At 35.3% G+C, this 15,916-nt stretch overlaps 1 protein-coding gene across 1 annotated transcript in view; it reads left to right on the top strand.

Annotated features, from left to right (window-relative positions):
- The window catches only part of NEK1 (NIMA related kinase 1), a 51,137-nt gene that overhangs the window by 27,712 nt on the left and 7,509 nt on the right, over window positions 1–15,916 (top strand). Inside the window, exons 18-29 of the mRNA XM_086746699.1 lie at window positions 1,472–1,555; window positions 2,112–2,195; window positions 5,286–5,363; window positions 6,392–6,487; window positions 7,027–7,200; window positions 9,012–9,077; window positions 9,168–9,402; window positions 10,496–10,648; window positions 11,292–11,483; window positions 12,059–12,173; window positions 12,381–12,463; window positions 13,347–13,564. Of these exons, the coding sequence (XP_086602825.1) occupies window positions 1,472–1,555; window positions 2,112–2,195; window positions 5,286–5,363; window positions 6,392–6,487; window positions 7,027–7,200; window positions 9,012–9,077; window positions 9,168–9,402; window positions 10,496–10,648; window positions 11,292–11,483; window positions 12,059–12,173; window positions 12,381–12,463; window positions 13,347–13,564 (1,578 nt within the window). The remainder of the gene's footprint in view (window positions 1–1,471; window positions 1,556–2,111; window positions 2,196–5,285; window positions 5,364–6,391; window positions 6,488–7,026; window positions 7,201–9,011; window positions 9,078–9,167; window positions 9,403–10,495; window positions 10,649–11,291; window positions 11,484–12,058; window positions 12,174–12,380; window positions 12,464–13,346; window positions 13,565–15,916) is intronic.

The raw sequence follows: 15,916 nt of genomic DNA, 5'->3' as shown, positions 1-15,916 counted from the left end.
GGCAATCTAAAGTTTGACTCAATAGTTGAGTTGATGATACTTTCAGTCATCTCTTCTTTAAGACAGATGCTGACCTAATTTGCTACTTCACTGTAGCTGTGTGACATTGCAAAACATTGAGTCTTGGTCTTTGAAAATTTTAATGTAGGCAAATGAGTAAAAATTAACAGTCTACAGAAAGTTCTCAAAAATCTTGCTTCCAGTTTCTTTCTTGTTTAAGAGCAGTGATATAAATCTCCCTCAGTTCGATGAAAATACCTAAACTAACTTGAATGCTAGAATGGAGAACTGTGAGATGCCTTGAATAGTGCCAGCTGGCTTTTGTAAAGCTCAGGCACATGCATTAAAAAGTTAAAAATAGAACCAAGTATTTTCTGGAAAGGTGAATATGGAGAATATTCCTTTCCATTTTGTATGACTTAATGCTCAAGCTGAAACCAGAGTTCATGGAGTCCTCATGACTACGAGAAGTATGCTACTTCTTATCCACAGGATGATTCCTTTAATTTATTCTCTGATCTCCCAGTCATTAAACCACAGAAGTGCAGAAATGTGCTGTTTCCTTGAGTTACTAATTTTGTGCTCAATCTGAGAGAGTATTTAGCCAGAATATTTGGATTCAGTGCTCCCTATCAAGGATTTAACTGGAGTATTAATTTACCAGTGGTTCTCTGCACTCAACCTTGAGAAAGCTAAAGCCCTGGTATTTTATAAGGCAGAAGGTCCATGTCACTATCACATGTATGCTTATTGTCTATTGTATGTTGAGTTAACAAATCAAGATATTTTTAACCTCTTCAGCAGAAGCTTATGGTATATCATGAACAAAATAATTTAAATACTTTGGATTTTAGTCCAAGCAGGAAACTTGGAGTTAAATGATTCTTGTACTGTTTTGTATTGGACTTCCTTAAAGGTTGAATGCTTTTGGTGACAGTTGGATGCCGAGTACATCACACTACCCAAGACTGTACACTATGAATGCATATGTATTAAGCATTTAACAGAGCTTGTTAGATGCAATATATGTATTTAAGTATTTTATTAGGTTTTTTAGTTTACTTTTTGTAGTATATTTTTTAAAAAGCTTAATTTAGGAACGTATAAATATTCTACTTTTATTCTAGGCTTGGCTCAATGGCAGAAATGCCAACTCTGTGCCAAAATTTGTATATAATCCAGATGTGGAAAAACTCATGCCCATCAGAATTTAGGCTTTCTAACATAGAAGATCAGAACTGCAGGGAGAAGACAATTATATTAAAGCTCTAGTCTCTCTCTTTGGCTACTCAGGATTTTTAGTTACTGCTGTCATATATTTCATGTAAGTGAAAAAGGTTTATCGGTTAACTTCAGAACAAGTACAGATCATTGCTGGATTTGGTTTCTTATAAGTGAATAGTTGCTGGATAAAGCAGGTAATTTTACCACCCTAGCCACCTTAAATTTGATACCATTAAATGGCAAACAGGGTACACTGCAAAACGTGGCAGATATCTATGGAGGCAGGCCCATTTCTGGAAGAGGAAGGAAATCCATAAACAAGGAGGAAGAGGTATGCTTGCTGCATGTTTGCCACTTCGCTCATCACACAAATAGCACTATTTTGACCTTGATTGCACCTAGTTTCCTTGCATGGCTCATCTGTGTAACAAAGTAAAAGGACTTTATAAATTCCCAGGCAATAATTTACTGTATCAATATCTAGAGTTTGAGTGTGTTTGGTTTTTTTTTTTTAAATAATCAAAGTAATTGTTGTCTGCATCAGTCTGTCTCAGAGAGGTTCTTGAATGTGCGTATATAGAGATTTGACTGTGTGTATTAATCCTGTTGTGATAAATATACCCATTCCTAGCCTTCAATGGTATAAAATGTAATGATAGCGTAATACTGGGGAAACATACATTCTAGTTTTCTTTATTTTCATTAGATGAGAGTTTTTCTGGAGATAGTAAATGCTAATATGGTGATAGTAATAGTGTGGGGTTGTTAGTTTTTTTTTTGTTGTTTTTTTTTTTTCAACCGTCTTATTTTTTGTGGAATCTTACACATTTTAAGTTAACCATTCTGGAGACAGTTTTGGTATAACTGAAAATTATTTCCTTTCTTAGGAATATTTGGCAAGATTAAGACAGATCCGGCTACAAAACTTTAATGAACGTCAACAGATTAGAGCAAAACTTCGTGGAGAGAAGGTTAGTTTGAAAAATAATCTTAAATACTTATGGAAGTTGGCTGTGGGATGTATTCTTTTATCACTGCAGGAAGCCTTTTCTAATAGGGAATTATATATATTAGACATATATTTTTGACATTTTAATTCTGTTCCACAATTAGTGTACTTCCATCTCTTCTTCCAGAAAACGCAAAAATCTGTTATTTCAGTACTGGGGGTGCAGCCTCAGTGCTGGTAAACTAACAGTGTTTTAAAAACAAGGCAACATAAGGTTACATCTGAATTTGACACTTGAATTTGACACGTAAATTTCTCATCAAGCACTAGCATGTTTATATTTATTTGCTTTTAGTTATGGGAACTTCTCCAGAGTTCACTTTTTGACAATGCTTACACAGAATACATATAAAGCTGTTATTTTAGTACATTCTATAGGTGTGTATTTAAGTTAGAAATTCCTGGCATCAGCTCAATTTAATCAATACACTTTTTTTCAAACATCACTTTTACAAAATATGCTTGTAATACAACAAAAATAAAATATGTTCATAAAGTAGATTCAGAACTAGCACTTCTTGAGGTTAGTCAAATGAATAATCTAAGGCACCCCTGGAAGCAATACATTTACTTGTTTAAAAAAAAAGTTTCGTTTCAGAGGCAATCTATATAGTAAATATGGTCCAGAGTTTGTTTTCATCTTTTCATAAATCTACTGTCTGGTCTTGTACTCCTGTCTGTTCTTGCCTTTCCTGTCCATTTCTCTTAGAGCATTTGGGTTTCCTCAAGTGATCACTTGCTTATATATTCACATTGTACTTGTGATTTAAAACTAGAGAAATGTTCCTGCCCCTCCACACACAGTTTAAGCACCCATATTAAGTGCTTTCATGCATTGTATGTATAGTGAGTGGACATATAAGGCAAGAGCATGCTCAGTACCACTCAGGTTCTTTGGAGCGTTGTCCCAGTTAAACAAAGTTCAGCATTGCTGTAGATTTTGAAGGGTTTTTTTAATGCTAAAATATTCTATTTTTTTCTTGTATTAGTGACTTCTTTTGAATTGTTTTCTTGATTTTTCTTTAACCTTGATTGCATCTCACTGCTGAGACACATGAGGGCCAAATTTAATCCCTTGACTGAGGTGCAAAAATTCTTTGTTGAGTTGAATAGGAACCCATGTCCCTTTAAATCTAACATGAGTGATCCAGAGCAAAAGTTATATAAGTTTCTACCTGAGCAGACTATGCAAGTCTTATAAGATGTGCTAGTGGCTAAGTCTGGCATGGAACCAACATGGGCCGTTCTCCTAAGTTTCTCTTAAGGAGCATGAGGAAAATCAAGGTCTGGTGAGTCTGTGTAGGGGCTGGTCAGTGAAGTTTATCACTAGTGCTGACTCATATAAAATGCTAAGCTGATGCACCACAAGCTCATGCTGTCTTAATTGCATTTGGTGCTAATTTCACTCATAACTCTATCTCCTCTGTTGTTTTGGACAGGCTTCAAAACTGCTGCACTGGGACTAGTCATCTCCATACACAGCCCTACGAAATCTTACTGTCTCCCGCGTACCCTTAGAATACTGAGGGCACTGCCAAAATGTTACCAGTATAGAGCAGTTGCTGTACTGCACTGTTTCTTTCAGTTTTTTCACTGAGCAGCTGCAACACTTCTCTAAAAATTAGGAGTACTCATACTCAACCTGCAGTATGGTTAACTGCAGAAGTAAAGATACTCTCTAGAAACCGAAAACCTAGGTTTTATCTGGAGGCTGAGGCTGCTTCTGCTAGTAAAATCAAAGGCACTGTTACTGTGACCATGACCTTAATTCTCTGTATGGGTTATTAGGCACGTCAGGAACCTAACTTACTTTCCCAGTGGCTGTACCTTACCTGGGGCCTCAGAAGGTATGCCACCTACAAAGGAACAGAGAGTACATTAACATCTTTCCAGGAAGTAGGCCTCAACTAATTTTCAGATTTCAGAGACTAAGCTTTAGAGCTCTTTTTAGAGCTTTTTTTCTTTTGATGACCTGCAGATGCAAACTTTAATGTGGAGGTTCACTTCTAGAGGAACATCATCTCAGACCAAATCTTGTCACAGATATGTTTATTTCCTTGTGTCAATTAACAATTTGATATCTATCACTACTGCATAATATCCTATACTGCATAGTATCCTATTTTATGTACAACAGATGAATATATGTATTCATTCTTTTGCCTATGAAGAGTGCCAAGTTATTTTTCTGAAATTTTTCTATGTACAGTGTTCTTTCCAGTCATCTATTTTCCTGTTAACTGACTGAAACCAAGGTTTGCATGGCCTTTGTAAAAATTATTTTCTCTTACAGATTTACCTAAAATTCTTTCTTGTGTTTTGCCAAATTATTTCTAATAATACTTTTTTCTTACACTGCAAGAAGCCTATTAAATAGGCCTTCTAAGTAGTTTATTTTAAGTGAAAGGTCTGCGCAGGTTGGTCATGAACAGTAAAAGCTTCTGTCAGAGTTTTCTGCGTAGCTCTGTGAGTCTGTTCTGTAAATAGGAATATGCAAAGGCCATGAAAGGAAGTAAGAGAGATTGAAGACGGATTTCAGAGGTGGGCCTTATGTATTCTTATTTGTTGCGACTTCCACCTTCACCCATTCCACCTTCTTTGGAGAACATACAGTGGAAGAAACTGGAATTCTAGAGCATCGAACCTTGCTTATATACCTTACCTGCAGAGTGTGTAACAGTGATGAGGGGTGGCAGATGAGTGCCCAACATTGTTAAGTCACTTCCTTTGCAATATTATTTCTTCTTGTCTTGTAAGAGCTTCATCTCTTTTAAAACCACTCGCCCCCACGAAACCAAACAAATAACCTCCCCTTGAATCTCAAAGATGAAGTTCTATCCAAGAAGACATTATATTTAAGTGATGTAGTGTTACTCAGTATTACTGAGTGATGTATTGAGTACTGAAATTGAGTGATGTAGTGAGTTTACCTAGTGAAATGATGACCCATGATAGTTTTACAGTCAGTCTGAATGATCTGAGTAGTCACTTACATCTCTAGCTTTTAAATACATGACTTAATAATAATTCTCTGAGGACTCTTACTTTGCAGAATGAAGCTGCTAGTTCTGATGGACAAGAATCAAGCGAGGAAGCAGAACTGAAACGCAAAAAGATAGAAGCACAGAAGGTAATTCTGGGGAGGGAGAAGTTGGAATTTAATGTTTTCAGATTTGTTTCTTATCTCATGAAGTTTGTTATATTTCATATTGCTGTCAATAGTTTGTTCATACATACACTACAAGAGGTTTTTATTTTAACTCTATTGAGGTAACAACTCTGTCCTACTTCAATAATTTTAAAATACTTTGTGACATAGCATAGCAAGTCAAGGATTTTTCCCATTCCTGCCTTTGAGATTTTTCTCTAGGTTAGCTTTAGTCCTAAAGGCAATTTGGTGTAGCTAAGATAGCATTTTGATACTGAGAGGGAAAGGAAGATATACCTTAAATAACAAAACCTTTATTTTAGTTAAAAGAATAAAGAAGGGCAAAACTCCTTATATGTGCTGATATGAGCTACATGTGCATTGGAAAGTGAACTATACACCCCTGTGCTGAAGTACATTTAAAGCAAATGTGTTTCACAGAAATCCGATGTTTGATTGATACTTCATTCTCTGTTGTCTTCTCATATCAATAACTATCTCTATCATACGATACATAGCAAGTACTACTCTAGTCTATGATATTTTTTCCCCATAATCTGCAAAGAGCAATGTAAAAACAAGCTAACCTTATGCCTAACCTTAAAACTAGAGATGAAAGAGTAACTGAAGCTTTTTGTGTTCATGTTGAGTAAATGTGTAAAGTTTAAACTGAATATTTAATATTTTATGATTATTGCATTTGGCTTCAAAACTAATTTTGAGATTCTAAATTTAAATTACTCTGAGATCACTATGTACACTAAAAATATAACCATACAAATCAAGAATTGTAATTAATTTTAAGAAGTTGCCATTATTTCAACATAGAAGATCAGTTATGATACTTATGTGGTGATTTTGATTCAGTGGTGTCCTCCTTTCACAATCTATATAGTAATAAGTGAGAGCAAGATTAAGTAATCCAAGAATGTTTCTTTTTAAAATGTTACACAGAATGGGGCTTTTTATGATTTTAAGTTGGTCTTTTTTTGCTTGTTTGTTTACTACAGGCCCAAGCAAATGCTCGAGCTGCAGTTCTGAAAGAACAGTTAGAGCGAAAGAGAAAGGAAGCATATGAAAGAGAGAAAAGAGCCTGGGAAGAACATGTAAGAAAAAAAAAATCTGTTAAACACAGTCAAAGTATGTAGTGCCATATCTTTGTGTAACTAAAATATTATTCTGTGATTTTTTTTTTTTTTCAAGCTAAGATAATTAGTTTGTTTTCTGAAACCAAGGAGAGCAGCTGTGAGTCAGAATTCCCTCATCAGAAGCCTCATCTTAGGTATACTTAAATGAAGAATTTGGTTCAAGAATTTAAGAACATCAAACATAAGAATCATTAGGATTACCTTAAGCATTCCATTAATGATCTGTAACTTACCAAAGTGTACTTAATCTTCTTTTGCTTCTGTGTGCTGTAGAGTGACAAGTCCAACTACTGAAATACTGCTGCAAAAACCAGAATGTTGTGAAACTGATAAACTGGAAATTGTTTACATGTGCAGTTGTCTTTTGTATGAAAATGTGTGGCATTATTGTCCTGTTTTTTTCAGGTTTACATGGGCCTATTTGATAATACTGTGTTTAATGTGCAAAGTCTTGAAGTTAATTTATTGATTTAAATTTTTTAAATTAATCTATACAGCTGATAGCGAAAGGGGTAAAGAATCCTAATGTGCCTTTTCATGGGGGAGCTACAGAACACAGTCCTGTTCATGGACTACAAGACCTTGGAGCAGCTCTTCCTAAGCCACAACTTCCAGTGAAGCCTAATACACCAGTCATCTCCATGACTTCTGCTTTGAAGGAAGTGGGTGTGGTAGGTACTTTTGCTAACAGGGTAAAATTAACGAAGGAAAAAAAAAACAACCCTTGATTGGAAAAATAATTTTGAGAAGAATGTGTACATTAGGTAGAAAAAAATCATTAAGGATACTTGTTGCTGCTAATTAGGGCAAGAAAAAAAAAAAGAAAAAATCTGAAAAGAAACACAAACCTGGAAGCTGTTGAAATACTTCTGTACACTGGAACTCAAATTCAATCTGTTTTGAACAAAATTGCTTATTTATGATGTACTGTAAGGTACAAATTCAATTTTGATCAAGGCAGTCATGATTAGTGGAAGAAGACATCCACTAACCAGCAGTTTCATCAGCCTCTTGAAGTGGAGAGTTAAGGCGTATGTAACCTGGTGGAAATGAGAAAATAAGTTTTGAATGATAGGACTATCTTCTATTAATTCTTGTTTTCATTGAGTTTGAAAGTATGTGCTGATGATAACAAAGAATATAAAGTTTAAGAGACTTAAATCTGATAGTGTTGTCTCTTCTTGTTGCCTAAAACAGTATTAGAGGCTTCCTAATTTCTGTCTTCTCTGATCTCGGGTCCTGATACTGTAAATGCTTACACATCTACCTCGACTATCACCATTTGATTTGAGTAACAATTGTGAAACTGAACAGACAAGTCAATGTACAGTTTGAGTTTTTAACACAATCTGTATTAATTTGAATGCTAAGTTTTGGTTTTTTACCTAAACTGTTTCTAGATTTTGGTGTAGTGTGGGATTATATACTGTCTAAAACCCTGAAGACTATGACTATGGGAATGTAGTGAAACTTAGTGCTAAATAGTATATATAAAATGTAATACACTCAAAGATGTCAGTTGATAGTTGTAAAATAAACAAATCATGTTTTGACAAATAATTAAATCATTAGTATATTTTTCCACATGGAGAGTTTGTTTTACTGTAATGCCAGATGGTGACTACAACTGACTAAAAATTAGCACACAGAGCAATCTGAGAAGACAAGCCTTGTATACAAAGATTATAAGTTCTACATTTTTGCCTTCAATTTTTATTTTTATTATTTTACATATTTACTATTTTACAATTTTGAAGAGTAAATATGCTTTCTAAATGAAGTTAATCTTGATTTCTTTTGGAAGCCTGGTAGGTCTTACGCAATAGTTGGAACTTCATTGAGGCAGATGGAGAACAATGCAGAATGTTTCTCTGAAAAATGCACCACATAATGGAATATTTGCCTTAGTTTAGTGTAATTGTGCATCTGCCTAGTTGTAGTTGACTTAATCTGGGCAGGCTTTCTGGTATGTTTTTAGATATTAATGAACTACAATTTTCTTATCCTTTACTGATTTGACATTATATATGCTGTAATCACTAAAGTTGTCTCTTCTCCCTTCTGCTTTTCTTTACAGGTGCTCCTTGACTCTGTCTCTGCCACTTTTTTTTTTGTTCTGTTATAGAATTACTCATTTCTAGCACTGGATTTTGGTGGCATTTTGCTGTATAGATCATATCTAGCTTTACCTCTACCTGTTTCATGCTCAGAACTTTCACTTGTCTGCTTAAACTGCGTCTGATTCATTTACTCACCATTTTCAGATAGTGAACAGTTCAAAGATGAAAGCTGCCCTTGAAATTTTGTCTTTGGGAAGCTCCATAAAAACAGAAGTGTCATACATTCTGTTTCAGTCTATCTGCAGTTGTCAGTGAAAAGGTTTTAGAGGTGATTTTTCAATATTACTTCTATTAATATTCTCAAGATTATTTTTTTCTGACATATTCTTCAACATTGTTTTTCATGCTTCTTGGACTTAAAGGATGAAAATGTAACTGCTGTCCAGGAAGCTGAGGAGGAAATAAAAAAGCCAGATTTTGCAGTGCAAGTATGTCAAATTATATTCAATTTTATTTAGTTTTCTTTTCCTTTTAAGAAATATATTGCTTTAAGTGATATATGTTGGCCCTTATTTCAGAATAAACGAGAAATACTGAGAAGATTAAATCAAAATCTTAAAGCTCAAGAAGATGAGAAAGGAAAAAAGGAGTCTAAAAATACCTGTGAATCAGCTGGATCTGAAGATGGTAAGGAACAACAAGAAGGTGACCATCCACTTCTAGGAGATCGCAAAAAGTGGGAATCTGGGGCATCTGAGTTGGTAGTTCCTCTAGCTGAGTTATCGATGGAAGATTCTCTCTCTGGAACAGACCGTAAGTACTTATTTTGTCACCATGACACTAGTAAATCAGTTCACCATGTGTAGTCTCTGTTTTCATAAAGCAAGTACTCTGTATTATTATCGTCTTGTTATCAGTTGCATGTCACCTGCTTCTAAAAAAACAGGTGGTTATGTATTCCCTGGTATAAGGAATAAGGCACAGGCTGAGTAATTAAATGGCCTGCAGGAGATTTAACAAATAATTTCCTAATTTCAACAAATAGTTACCAAATTAAATACATCATTACTTTCTTTGAGCTTTCTTTGTAAGTATCTTTAAACAGGCACTAATTTAAGAGAGAATAAAAAGCACTTAAGATATATGAAAATTTCTTATTTAACTTCAAAATCCTTTTATGTTAGCAGTAGAACAATAAAAACGGAGGATTTTCTCAGTATATATCTATGACTTTTACTGTGTCCTTCTTAGCTTTTTTTTTTTTTTTTTTTTTTTTTTAAAACAAGCATGTATTTTCAAATTTTCCTTCTGCCTTCTCTGGTCTTTTGGGTGTGGAAGACCTTTTTCCTGATTTCAGTGTGTCTTAAGGATCTGCTTCATACTGTAGAAATAATCATTGAAATAAGTAATCATTGACTTAATTCATAGCATAGTAGTTTTACATGGCGAGGATGTTAGAAGATCAAGAAACTTCTTCTTTTGCTCTATTCTTTTTTGTTGCTTTATATCCCCTGTTTTCCTTGGAGGAAGAAATAACAAGATGTCAAAAGATAGCAGGACAAGAGGCTTTGTAGTTTCCCATGTCAGGTAAAGTTAAGGCCATCTCATACCAGTTTTAAACATTTCTCATACTGTTTTCCTTTGGAGTGCCTGAATTGCTGAAAAGATCTCCTGCTGCTATTGAGTTGCAGATGTTAACTGGCATTGAAACTCCTGTTATTAAATGGAACTGGCAGAAGCAAAACTCTAGACTTCTGAGCACAGTCTTTAGGCGCTGTGACTTGGGGTGAGGTGACATGAGTTCTGGCTTTGTCGTTTTTAGTTTTGTGGAGATTGTTTGTTTATTATATAGAAAATGAAGAAAAGTTTCTAATTTCTAAAAATTTCTGTGTTTGTGTCCCAACAGGTCAAACTCTGGGGGAAGTAATTAGGTTAGATATTGGTGAGCCCCACAGGAAGGTCTGGGGCAAAAGCCCTACTGATTCAGTCTTGAAGATCCTAGGAGAAGCAGAGCTGCAGCTGCAAACTGACTTACTTGAGGAACTAGATGTAATAAATGGTAAGCGCAGCTGGTAATTCTCTGCACTGCAACTGTAGGAAGTGCCAGATGCTAGTTTGTCTACTGAGAACAATTTTGAAGTCATAAAAGTATATTCTGTCCTCATTCTTGCTTTCTGCTTCTGAGTGTTGCTTCTCGTCTAACTGTTCTAAATGTTAGCACAAGCTGATACTGAAAGATACCGAAATATTTTGAACTCAGTGAAGTGGTAAGAAATTAAGAAGGATGTGCTGAAAGGGGAAGATCTTAATTTTGTTGAAAAGTCTTGGACTTTGCTTATTGATAGAAACACGAAAGGATATAATCAACTGAATACTGTGTTAGATATGTCCTGTAACCGTCTTGTTAGCATGTGACGTACTATATCAGTGGATTTATTTCTGGTCAGCTCCTGGGTTTTGTCCTTTCCAAGGACAAAAGGACTTGTGTTTGTTCCAAGTATAAACTTGTACTAATGATAATGTAGTAAATAAAATTCAAATTTTAATATTCTAGCTTTTATCTTCATAATAGTTACAATAAAAGCATGCAAACTTTTCTATTCTCTTTTCCTATAAAGAAATTAAATTTCTCAACTTACCTTGTAGTCACATTGTAGTTTATTATCAAGCACTGTTTAAATAATAGAATAATTTTGTGTTAGGTACTGCAGAAGTTCTTGAAGGAGATCATCAGTCCTTAATTGTAAAAGAGGAGAAAGAAGAGAAAGTTTTTCCTACTGTAGGAGCTCAGTCTTCAGTACCAGTTGGTGTCACAGAGTCTGAGATGACCATACCAGAAGAATCTCAAAGAGCTGGCCCTAACCAGGTGCAGAGCAAACCCGTTATGCTAGATGGTAAGTCACTTCATTAGTAATTTGAATTACAGTCTGTTTTCCAATTCAGTGAGGAAAGTAATGATCCTGTATACTTTTATATCTTCCCATAAGTAATGTGCAGGTTTTTATTGACACCTTTTAGGTAGGACCAAGTGCTTTCTATGCCTGTGTTGTAATTTGATTACGTATTTTGTAAATTTCCATAATTTTTTTTTTTGTGCTTATAGAAAACTCTCCAGAGCCCAAGTGTAATTCTAAAGTGCTTCAAATTGTTGTTGGGGTTTTTTGTTTGTTTCTCCCTGTCAGTTGTGGTAGAATCTTTTCCCCTATATGATACCAGCTCCCTGCTGACATCTGGGGGAATGCTACTGAGATTTTCAGAAGACACAGTTAGTTGGAGCTTTAAGATACTTTTCTTCTATCAGAAACAAACTTTTAGCTCTGAGGTTACAAAACTTATGATGTTTCTGCAAAATGCAGAAAATTATTAAAGCTGAAGTAATTAAGTGTAATCTTAAGATGTATAGTCTCTTTTGCCTTTTTGTTTGGTTGGGATTCATTTTTAATGAGGTATATGACTTTATTAATTTTAGAGCCTGATGATTTGGAAGCAGAGATGTTGGAAGAAACAGAAAAAGACAGAAGGCACGAGAATAAGGAATTTGCCATCACTGTTAATGAAGTGTGGGTAAAAGAGAAAGAGGATAAGTAAGTACTCTCTTCTTATCCCCCTCTCTCCAGTTCAAACAACAAGCTTAACTGAGTAGGATTTAGATATATCAGTTAAAATCCTAAGCTTCGGTGAAGCTTCATTGCTTGTCTGCCCTGTTAGTTTTACTGCACTTGGTGACTTTTTCAGTAAACTAATGACTATTTTTACATGGTGTTTCCCCTGCATGTTGTATTTTATAATAGCGCACAACATGACAGAAGAAATGAGGGAGCTTCTGAGAAACTAGCACTTGACAAGGTGCAACCACAAAAGGAAGGTCCAGAAGGTCTGGTTTTATTTTCTTTATTTACTTCATACTTCCAAAAAGCAAATTTCTGATGGATTAGGAAGGCAAATTGTGGGTGTTATTTTTGCCACTTTGAAAGAAAATGTAACAGCAAAGCTAACTATTCATAGATGAACAGGGCAGTGGCCCACACGGATACTTAAAAGTGAATGTCAGGTTTCTGAATGTTATAACCTTTTAAAATAACTATTTAAAATGTAATGAAATCTGATTATTTTGCTTAATAGAAGTGTTGCTTTGTTTATAGACATTTCAAATTAATATTGAGCTGCAGCTTGGATAAAAAAATGTTTTTAGTAGCTGCTAATTATAATCTTTCCTCTTTATTACATAGAAGAATTGCTTGCTCTTAGAGGCCTTTGAAGTAACTTCAGAAGGCCTGCATATTTTACAGTAGAATAGAAAATGCATTGGCAATACTGTCAAGTATCATTGGTGATACTATTGCATCTATTTATGGGTGGCTTAAGGAAACTGTTTGTTTTTTTTTTTTCCACTGTTTGGGTGAACTATGCTGAGGTAGCTTTGAAGAAATCTAGTGTAAGGGAAGAAGCAACAGATTAAAATGGATGACACCATAACTTCAGGCACGGACTGGATAACAAGAAACTAGAAGTCATGAGAACAGAGCAGACTATAGCTGAGGGCTGTATGTTCTCAAAAAGTTTAAATGGGATAATTTCACATTATAATTTATTTAATAAAATAATCCAAAGAGATTTAAATACTTTTACACTGCTATTTTCCCCTTTAATTTATAACAGAAATTAGTTAGTTTTATTCACTTTAGTTACCTTTTGCTTAAGAGCTTGGGGGTTTTAATCTGATCAGATTTGTAACAGACTTTCTTTTACCACATCAGAAGCTTGTTCCAGTGACTCTCTGCAACCTGAACCCTTATTCCAGAGGGTAATACAGCCCACAGCTGTACCAACAGCCTCACCAGTTCTGTCAGCTCAGTCTTCACAGGAAGAGCCTTTTGTACCTCGTTCACGTTCCATATCACCAGCAAAAAATAAAGGCAAAAGTTCATTGTTGATTGGACTTTCTACAGGGCTTTTTGATGCAAACGACCCAAAGGCAAGTTTAAAAAACTAAAAAGGAATACTTGTTTTTCGATAGTAATATTATTCTTATTTTCTTATTGAGGCTGAATGAGGTCAGAACAGATAGGATAACTGTTTCAGCAGGTGTTTGTATTTGTCTAGCCATGTCTGCCCTGCAGTATCACTGCACTTTGTTCATTGTAGCAGCAGGACTTGCGCAGCAGTGAGAGTCTCTGGTCTCACCATTCAGCATTCTATGTCCAGGTGCTTGTGGAGGAATGCCACCACTTCTATGAGGCATAACTGAGAGAGTTCATGAGGAAATTCCTAACTACCCCTATCTGCTTTCTCCCTTTGTGCAGTTTTTCAGACTTACTGCTACCTTGCCATCATAGACGTAAACACTGAACAGATCAGCAAAGGTATCTTATAACTTCTGGCAACCAAGAGACTGGTGATTCACAGCCAGAACTTGTGTGAGGTTCTGGCTGTGAAGCAGGAAGACTGAACAGAACTAACTGCTTTCTTGAAGGCATTTCCTGACCAGCTCCATAAGGGTTGAGTGGCAGCTCATAGTCCATGTAATGAGCACAGGATGGTGGAATGTCGTTTTGATATGAATTTAAATATTTTAGGAATAGTTATGGAACTAGTAGGTGAAACAGACTTCTTAAATTATGTGCAATAATTGCCTGAGTGCTGAAGTGGAAAGTGCATAAAAGAGAAGCTGCTTTTTAGAGAAACAATGGTGGCAAGGATTCTCTGGAAACTTGCACACCTGTGTTGCATTCAGTCAATATGTAGTAACGGACTTCCTAGATAGTGGAATGCCAGATAAGGAAGAATGTTTCTTCTTTTGACTTCCAGCCTTTTTTTGTGAGTGCGTGAAAGAAGTTCCACTACTGATGATTAATTGCATATTGAATAATATATATTGGTTGATGTATGGCTAGGAAGCATAATGTCAGGGATAGTGCTGTCTGCATCTGTGTTTTCACAGATCCATATAGTCATATAAACGGATTCATGACTCTAATTTTGATTCCTTAAGAGTTAGTCTGTCATTAACTTCCCTAGTTTTATGAAGCTGTTTATCTGACAGGAAGACAATGATTACAGAAAAGCTAACTTGTGAGTAGGGGGAAGATGAACATTTTTTGTACCTTTATCAGATGTAGAAAATAATGGATATGCTTTATAATGAAGTTCTTCAGTGTATGAATATGAACTGCTTCAGTATGTCACTTGTTACTGCAATATTTGGCATGTGTTTTGGCCGTAAATGTTTGTCGAAGAATTGTTAATACAGTACCAGATGAGCTCTACACAATAGCAGAGAGCTTGGAGACAAGCAACAGGTGTGTTGTTATTATTGCTGCCGTAGACTTGATGAAAGAGAGCAACAAATTCCCTTTCCTCATTCGGTTGCAACAAGAGGATGTTCAGTACTCCTCTGCAGTATCTGCAAATGTAACTTTCTGGGGTTTCCCAAATATACCTCTGCTGCAGCTCTTACCCAGAGACCAAGGAAACCTTTAGCAGGGAGCAGGGCAGACAGAGTTACTGTCCTATCTGTAGGCAAGTCTGTATGCTAGCAGAAGTAGGCTAATAGGAAAATAAGCATTTTTTCAAAATACCTAGAAACTTTGAAATGATGGGGTAAAGTCAGTTTTCTGTTGCTCCTTCACTTTTGGTAGTAGTGGTCAAAAAGGATGGTTTCTCCTTTGATGGCAATAATATTCCGGCCGTGTGCTGACAGAGATTTGATATTTGAGGATGCATGTGAATACACTATGTGGGTATAAATTGCAGCTGAGGAACTATTTTCTTCATTAGAATTTAGGAGATTTCATTAGGAGCAAACACTGAACATGTATGTATTCAGAGCTGTGCTGAAGGAAGGTGAAGCTTATTAGTAAAACTTCTTAATGCAGATTAGGTCTTGTTTCTTGATTTATTAATACTATGATGAATATTTAGTATTCTTTTGAGGTTCTTAGACTTCTTAAGAGAAGAGAGATCTGGTGGATCACTGAGCAAACAGTTTCTTTCTTTCCATGTTGCTTTATTTCCATTGCAACAAATTACAGTTGTAATTTAAACTTCTTTCTAATACTTCTTGTAGTTAACTTTTTTCTAATAATATGGAACTGTCTTGAAATATATCAACCTAGTGACCAACCTAGAGAAATAATAAAATGTCACTTTAAAAAACATTCCTTTGTCAGCTACTTAAAATGATTCTAAGCTGTGATTGCCATCCAGGCATTGTAAACAACTACACAGATATATATTATTTATCTACTGCAACATTCCTTTTCTTTAGATAGCTGTCAAGGTAATGAACAAATCTGCACAAAACCATAATCTCCATGTCAGTTGATGT

The sequence above is a fragment of the Chlamydotis macqueenii genome, chromosome 4 (assembly GCF_036417535.1).
Source record: "Chlamydotis macqueenii isolate bChlMac1 chromosome 4, bChlMac1.mat, whole genome shotgun sequence".
Classification (NCBI taxonomy): domain Eukaryota; kingdom Metazoa; phylum Chordata; class Aves; order Otidiformes; family Otididae; genus Chlamydotis; species Chlamydotis macqueenii.
Note: the sequence above shows the minus strand (reverse complement) of the source record. Positions and strands in the feature narration are given on the sequence as shown.